Source organism: Taudactylus pleione, unplaced genomic scaffold (genome assembly GCF_031769625.1).
Source record: "Taudactylus pleione unplaced genomic scaffold, aTauple2 ptg000070l, whole genome shotgun sequence".
In the NCBI taxonomy this organism is placed as follows: Eukaryota; Metazoa; Chordata; class Amphibia; order Anura; family Myobatrachidae; genus Taudactylus; species Taudactylus pleione.
This window is the reverse complement of record NW_028284472.1, coordinates 18,896,423-18,904,696: the sequence shown is the minus strand read 5'-3', so window position 1 is coordinate 18,904,696 and position 8,274 is coordinate 18,896,423. Positions and strand designations below refer to the sequence as shown.

Genomic DNA, 8,274 nt, shown 5'->3' with positions numbered 1-8,274 from the left:
GACCGGCAGAGCTGGCATTAGGAAGTGGCTGCCCTGCAAAGGGCTTTATCAGGCACCATGCTGTGGGCTGATAAATACCCCCCTTCACCATGTGTGGGTGCCTGGTGCCTCTTTCCATATATTCTACAGACTCCAGCTTGCTTATATTGCCATGGCGGAGCAACTATAGTTGTTTTTACGGAATGGGGTTCAAATCCCGACAGCGGATGCCCCCCACCCCCCGAAACCCTCCCTTAATGGTGCCTAAACCTAACACCCCCTCCCCATACCCTAAAGCTAACCCTCCCGGGGTTGCCTAACCCTAATCTCCCCCCACCCCCCAACCCTATCCCCGCTAGACTCCTTAAAACTAACACCCCCCCCCACACACACACACTAAGGGCGCCCCGGACTTACCTTCGTTCGGGCTGGCGTCCTCAGCGCCGGGATTAAGATAGGCGTTGGTATTTCGATGCCTATGTTACATCCCTTGCCGGGATTCCACTGTCGGCCGCTGGTCTCATCACTACATCCCGTTTTTACATCTATTATAGGACAATTTACTAATGGTCAGTTGGAACTGCCTGTGGAAGGCGGGGTGGGGGGGTTAACGCTATAACAGGGGGGGATACAGTGTGAGGGCACCACGATGTGTTTCCCCCCTGCTACAGCGTTAGCTCCTGGCTGATTCAGCCTGGTGCTGGTTTTTGGAAAATTGTGGGAAACCCAGTTGTAAAGCTATTTTCGAATGCCAGCCTAGGCTCAGAGACCTGGGGCTAGTTATAGAGTGGGGAGGGGAAATCTTTTTTTTTTTTTCTTCTATTTTTAAACCGCTTTACTATTTAAAGCGTATGAAGCCTGCACAAATCATTGTGATCTGTGCAGTGCTTCACCTCTGCAGCAGATGACAGTGGGGCTCGCAATTGGATCTGCTGCGGTTCAGGTGTTTCAAATCCAACGGGTAATGTCGTTGTATTTCAAAGGACAGTCAGAACCGACGCATTGTAATTGTTGGTTTATGGACTGCAATCCGATGTCGATACCAGTTGTTGATGGTCGATTTTGAAATAGACTCAAAACAGGCATTTCGTAAATTTACCCCTTGGTTTATTCAGCAATGAGATTCCAACCACGGCCCTACCTATGTGCAGTTTATATGTTCTCACCGTGTTTTCAGGTGCTTCTGTTTTCTCCCACAAGCCAAAAATATACTGGTAGGTTATTTAAAATGAACTCTAGCGAGTATGCGTACATGTAATAGGGAACATAGGGCCTGATTCAGAGCCGGACGCTCTGACCAGAGCGCTCGCTCTGAATCATGGCCCTCCTACCTAAACTTGTAGCGGCCTCCTGGCCGCTCGCATAGCTGTTGGTGACAACCCAGAGCATATGCGAGCGACCAAAAAGATGGTCGCGATGGTCAAGACCATTGGGCTTGCGACGAGACCCTGCGGTAGGGTCTCGGTGACCGCAAGCCCTGGAGTGATTTTGGCTCTACGAGAGCCAAAATCACTCCCACTGACATCACTAGTGATGTCAGTGGGGCCAGACCCAGACGGTAGGCGTTCCCATGGGAACGCCTCCGTCTGGCAGCCACGCCCACCAAAGGGGGCGTGCTGTCAATCAACATCGACAGCATGCCCCCTTTGGTGCGAGACCCGGAGCGACGGCTTCCCCGTCGCTAGCCGGGTCTCGCGCATGTGCACGACAGAGCAGCCTCCGTCGTGCGCATGCGCACTAGGGCACCATCGACCCGCTTGCGAGCGCTCAGCGCTCGCAAGCGGGTCTGAATCAGGCCCATAGATTGTAAGCATCACTGTGACTGATGTTAATGACTGAATGTTAACTGCCAAGTGCTGGGCAATATGCGTGCGCTATATAAATGTATATAATCAATGTCTAGACAAGATCATTCATTCCATCCCAGTAAAAAGGTTCATATTCATAGTACACTGATCGCCAACACATCTGATGCGGCCATTCCAAAAGAAACCCAGAAAATATACTCTTAGATATTTATTAGAACTGAATGACAATGAAGCTTAGATTTGGAGACCTAAGATGATCAGCAGATGGGGAGAGAAGTTCTAGTACATACGATGGGCCGTCCGGCTGCTGGAGACAGTAGGAAGTTGCGTCTTATCTGTACACTGAGGGCATCAATCCTGTGTCACTTGGGTAAAATGGAGAGTGCAAAATTATCCCTCTTATGAGCGGTGGGGTACTCGGGGTAAGACGGCAGCACAGTGGTCACACACCACCTACCTCAGATCACTACTAACAGATCATTGTTGGAAAATGAAGCATAAAAAGTAATTTGTCCACATACTCCGAAAAAGAACTATAAGTTCTTGTGTCCTTTTCTTAAAAAGTAAGTAGCTGGCAAAACTCGGGAACCATACAAAATAAACAAAAAACGGGAAAATAATTGGCCCTATTTTGGAGGATCGGTGTTAATTCCATATTTCTCTTTGAGAAGTTTGAGCTGTTCCTCTTTCTTCTTCGTGTCCATCTTCTGGAACGCCTGGAAATAAAACAGAACGATGGAGTCACTTATTGGTGATGTCAAAAACTAGATAGGAGAAAAATTTCAGTTGCACAGCTCACGGGAAGTGCACAGAGGGAAACACTGAGGCCTATTCATATCAGAAGTCCTGTCCTAGTGACCGATAGGGGAGGAAGTCTCCAACATGGCCGACACAAAAACGTCATCCTCATATATCCGAACGTCACGAGTCTTGTCATGGTATAGGAAATCTTATATTCGGTCATTTAGGTTTAGCGGCAAAACTATTTTGTTATACTCTGACATCAGTTTAACAGTATTAGCAGAAAGAATAGACTAATACAGTCCCCAAATCCAGACCTCTGAGCGTAACTTACCCTGTTTGCATTATAGTACAAAACAACCAGGTATCTGTTACAGACGTTAAACCCAGAGAGATGATCGCAGGCGTTCTTGGCATCAAAGATATCTTCATATACCACATAGGCGGTTCCCCGGGACTCGGGTGTGTTTCCCCTGCAAGGAGAGGTAACCAGGCGAGCGTCAAAGTGACCCCAGTATTTTATGGTCACACAAACATCAAACAGTGATACATCAACATGACTGTATATTAATCAGTGACTGCAGCTTCCAGAAAATGACAGCAGGAAAAACATTATTAATCTGGTCCATCAAACCAACTCCATCAATATTAGAACGATAAAAGCTGAGTGCCAATGACACATCGCTGACCTCTGTAAGTATCATGACTAAATGCTGGACATCCTAAAGGATCAGTGATCCCTCCATTGACGACTGCGGCCGGAAAATATCCTATATGGCTTTCCAGTACAGTTTATATCACTGCCTCATATACAATCATTGTCAGAGCAGAACACAGAGCGAGAGGACTGGACCTCTTATGGGTTTAGCACATGGATATGTTTCTCTAGCATGGAAAACGTGCATCTATTAACTCATCCCCGCTGACCTCACAAGGTTATAGTGACCTCCTCTGGCCATACAAGGACCAGTGTGGGAAACAGATCAGCCGACCTTCCGTAAAATCTAGATTACACGTACGAGTGTTCCTAATACCATCAAAACTTAATAAGTGCTATATAGGATGTAAAGCTAATGACTGTTACCCTGAAAAAGCAGTCTCAATACTATTCTCATAATGTGTTGCTAAGCCTGGATCCATTATTTCTGTGGTCTCAAAGGACCATGGATTGCAAGAATTCTGCGTAGAGCTTACAATGGAGCAATGGAGAGCAGCATGTGGAGCTACAGATATTTGTGGGTGATGCCCCATATATTAGCAAGTCAGGGCCCAACCTATAGGAGGAAAAGTGCTACACACAGTTATCTCACGGTTTCTCCTTTGAGACTTATTTCCTGCTCAGTGAATCCTTACTACCCACATCTGTTATACATCCTCCTCCTAATATTCTCTGTGCAGCGCTGATTGTGACTGAGGGCCGGGAGTAAAATCCATTTTACATTCTATTGAGCTTGGGGCAGATATGTGAGGGCCTCGGAAACAAATGGGGAATCAGTTGTTTTTTATTCTTTCATTTTGCCATTATAATTGGAAAGTATCTCTATATGATGATAAATGACAATCATTGAGCAACTATGTAATAGTCTTACAAATAAGAGTTCCTATCTACCAGGGGTGTCGGCGCAACTCCAACATACCTGTTGCGCCTGAGCTCCGTGGGCATGAAACCCTGCCGTGTCTTTGGTACCGCACTTCCGCCCTAGTCCCGGGCCCGGGCGTGAGAGCAGCGGCCGCGGACGGTCAGGGGACTGTGCTCCCCTGCATCGCACAGAGGAGTAGGAGGTGTAATGTGCAGGTTATTAACTTAAAGACCGCACATTACACCTCCTCCCCCCTTGCAGTGCAGGGTCACTTCTTACAAAACCTTAGTATACTGTGAATAGGTGGACTGCTGAACGAGGCCCGGACACTTCTAGCCGCTCAGATGACTCAGGAGAGGTGTCACATTTACTAATAGCCTGCGGGTTACCAGCATTGGGGAGAAGACATATTCTTCATATTCAACTTTTCCCAGAACCCCTCTGACCTGGCTACGACTAGATCACCCATGTGAATAATACAGGTCTACTCCTGCCGTTCATCATCACTTCTGTTGTTAAGACTCAGATCTGATGACCGACTAATTGAGAATTCTGTAAACTGGTAGCTCCAACCCTGTTTGCTGTCTAAATGGGCGAAATCTCAGAAATATTTTATATAACTGGTGTATGGAAATATGTGATGAGCTTCTGTAGAGCCGACGCGGCACCGGACCCCCTAGTTTCACTATTGGGTTCCCATCTTCAATATCGGTATTCCATAAACAAGTTTAAATCAGGGCCTGTTAAAAGGTGTAACTGCTTCTCAGCCATAGGAATCTGTGCAGATGCAGTAAGGCTTTCTGTAACCCCAAAGGGGAATATCAGGCTGACGGATTAATTTAAACATAGCTAATATTCAGATCACCCTTTTATAACCTGGATAACAGAATGCTTCATTACCACTTTCTCCCATTGGGGACTGAATCTGCTGTGGTTGTCCCCTAAACAAGTCCTGGCATCGTCGTGATTTGTAGCATCACTATTATTTGGGGTGCTAAGTCCTTTACCAGATCAGGACACCAGGCACTGCCAGGATCAGTTTTCTTTTCCCCTAACACAAAGAATCCCCAGACCCTGGAAACCCCCTTTTTGCCATATGATGCATTTAGTGGGATATGGTCCTAGTGATGAGTGTTATACTGGTCCTTCTCTAGCACCTCCAAGGCATCACTGAGTATGTTCATGGAGCATCTGTACTGCAGCTCCCACATGCTGAACACGGGAATATAACCACAAGGTGCCACTACCCAGATGTGCCTGGTGACAGCGCTCAGTGATGACACCACCGTCAGCCGCCCGCTGAACACTATTTATATGAGGATTGAATATCTGTAATAGACACTGAGGCCAGTAATGGGAACAGGGGGAGGTGACCAGAGGGTACGGAGGGGGGGGGGGAAATCAAAGAGCAAATTCAACTTACACTCTGATCTGTCGAATGGGTCCATACTTTCCAAAGATATCATACATTTCCTCCCCGGTGATTTTATACGGCAAGTTCCTGATGTACAATATCCGGTTTACTTCGGGTGGTAAGCGAATCTGAAAGATGGGTGAGGTTTCATAATTAGCGGATGCAACAGGTACAGTAGGTTAACTTAACATCCCCCAGATTCCCACACCCATGGTATTAACCTTATGCCCCCAGATCCCTACTCCCTCCTTCTCCAGACTAACATAACTCCCCCAGATCTGCCCCCTAACCCTCTCTGTAACACTAACCTTACTAGTCTAGATCCCCCACCCCTCTGAGACTTGTGCCGGGGACACATAAGACCAGTGGTTTCCAAACTTGGTCCTCAGGACCCCACACAGGTCACATTTCCTAGGTAACCCAATAGGTGCACAGGTGTATTCATTACTCACTGACACAAATTTGTGATTCTGTGAGGAGACCTGGAAAATATGCACTGTTTAGGGTCCTGAGGACCAAGTTTGAGAACCTATGCATTAGACGATGTCTAGTGTGTACCAGATCAGCAGTGCCGGAACCCAGCGGGGTGTCGGCATCAGCAATTACATACACACTTGCCGATCCTGGCAGCGACGCAACGACGGCGGGAGCCATGCTGCATTCGGCTGCATGACCCCCACTGACGATAACGCCCGTCGGACCTATATGCAGGTCCCTAAAGCTGGGAAAACACTAGATGATATGTGGCCCAATGCGGCGGATCAGATGACATATCGTCCACATCGGGCAGTGTGTACCAGCTATGTCACTGACGATGCGCGCTCCCATTCGTCGTCATGTCCGGTGGCTGATATTTTCAGTGGGGGCCATGCTGCTGAATGCAGCATGGCCCCTGATGTTGCGCCGTGTGTACGCACTTGCCGATGCTGGCACCCGCCAGGACAGGTCGCGCAAGACATCACGCTGGGTACACATCGACTAATGTGTTGCCAGCATAACCCTCACCCAGGACTAACCTACCACTACCATATCCCTACTCCTGGACTAACTTAACACCCCCAAAACCCTACTTCTCTCTGCCTGTGACTTACCCAACACCACCAGATCCCTACTTCTCTACCCTGTGACTAACCCAATACCACCCTAACACCATCCGATCCCTACTTCTCTCTGCCTGTGACTAAACCAACACCACCAGATGCCTACTTCTCTACCCTGTGACTAACCCAATACCACCCTAACACCATCCGATCCCTACTTCTCTCTGCCTGTGACTAAACCAACACCACCAGATCCCTACTTCTCTCTGCCCTGTGACTAACCCAACACCACCAGATCCCTACTACTCTGCCCTGTGACTAACCCAACACCACCAGATCCCTACTACTCTGTCCTGTGACTAACTTAACATCCTTAGATTTCTAATATCCTCTTACCCCCAGGACTGAGAATACAATCCCAGGTCCCCAGGACTAACATCACTCCCCCCTGATCTCTACATCCCCAGGACTAACATCACTCCCCTGATCCCTACATCCCCAGAACTAACAGCACTCCCCTGATCTCTACATCCCCGGGACTAACATCACTCCTCTGTAAGTAGGGCGGTGCAACATGTGCCATGGCACAGGGCACCATTTGGGCTTGTCAATTTTCTGCTTTTTAATCATTCTCACTTGTGGGGATATAAAAAAAGAGGACGCTACATCTCCTGGCCTCCCTTATCTCTCCCCTGATCCCTACAACCCCAGGACTAACATCACTCCCCTGATCCCTACATCCCCAGAACTAACAGCACTCCCCTGATCCCTATATCCCCGGGACTAACGTCGCTCCCCTGATCCCTACATCACTCCTCTGATCCCTACTTCCCCGGGACTAACATCACTCCCCTGATCCCTACATCCCCGGGACTAACATCACTCCCCTGATCCCTACATCCCCGGGACTAACATCACTCCCCTGATCCCTACATCACTTCTCTGATCCCTATATCCCCGGCACTAACGTCACTCCCCTGATCCCTACATCCCCGGGACTAACATCACACCTCTGATCCCTATATCCCCGCTGGGAACATCACACCCGGATCCCGCGGTCACTCACATTCGCACGTTTGGCCGCTTGCATCGCCATTGTAGCCGCTGGAGGAGGGGGGTACCCGGAGAATCACGGAGAAACGATCACCGAGCACAGGTTGTAGTAACCGGAAGAGGAATCTGCGGGGAGTGACGTAATCACAACAGGCCTAGGAATCTCTTCCGCTGTATTACACAGGAAGCTTTATCCGGGGACGGAGGCACCCGCCGCCATGTTTACTGCTGGCAGCGGGAATTACATCACACTGACCACCAAATATAGGAGGGTCAGGGCCATGTTACATCTCCCTGGTGCTGGATGGCATCACTGCTGAATAATATAATGTGTTATTGTCATTATTAGCCCCTACAGCTCTCACAGTGGCCTCCATGCCTGGGATTAGTCTTTATGCTGGATAGCTTGTCCCTGGGAAAAGTTCCATCTGGATGTGGATTGAAGGATCTCCAGTAAAAAGGGAGACAATGTCTAGATAGACACCAGATGTTAGACAGTCAATAGGTCGACATGGGCAAAAGGTCGACACACTAAAGGTTGACATGTGAGAATGTCGACAAGTACAAATGGTCGACATGAAAATTATTTTCTAACCCTAATCTTCACCCTAACCCTCCCTCCTGGTGCCTAACCCTAATCGTCAGGGTAGGTGCCTGAC

At 48.4% G+C, this 8,274-nt stretch overlaps 1 protein-coding gene across 1 annotated transcript; it reads right to left on the bottom strand.

The window, feature by feature from the left end:
- Nucleotides 1–1,980: 1,980 nt before the first annotated feature.
- SF3B6 (splicing factor 3b subunit 6) lies at nucleotides 1,981–7,773 on the bottom strand. Its single transcript, XM_088467380.1, has 4 exons — nucleotides 7,629–7,773; nucleotides 5,532–5,650; nucleotides 2,863–3,001; nucleotides 1,981–2,503 (listed from the first exon to the last, which is right to left on the bottom strand). The coding sequence occupies exons 1-4, from the start codon at nucleotides 7,656–7,658 to the stop codon at nucleotides 2,414–2,416; spliced, it is 378 nt and encodes a 125-aa protein (XP_088323506.1). The 5' UTR covers nucleotides 7,659–7,773; the 3' UTR covers nucleotides 1,981–2,413.
- Nucleotides 7,774–8,274: the final 501 nt, after the last annotated feature.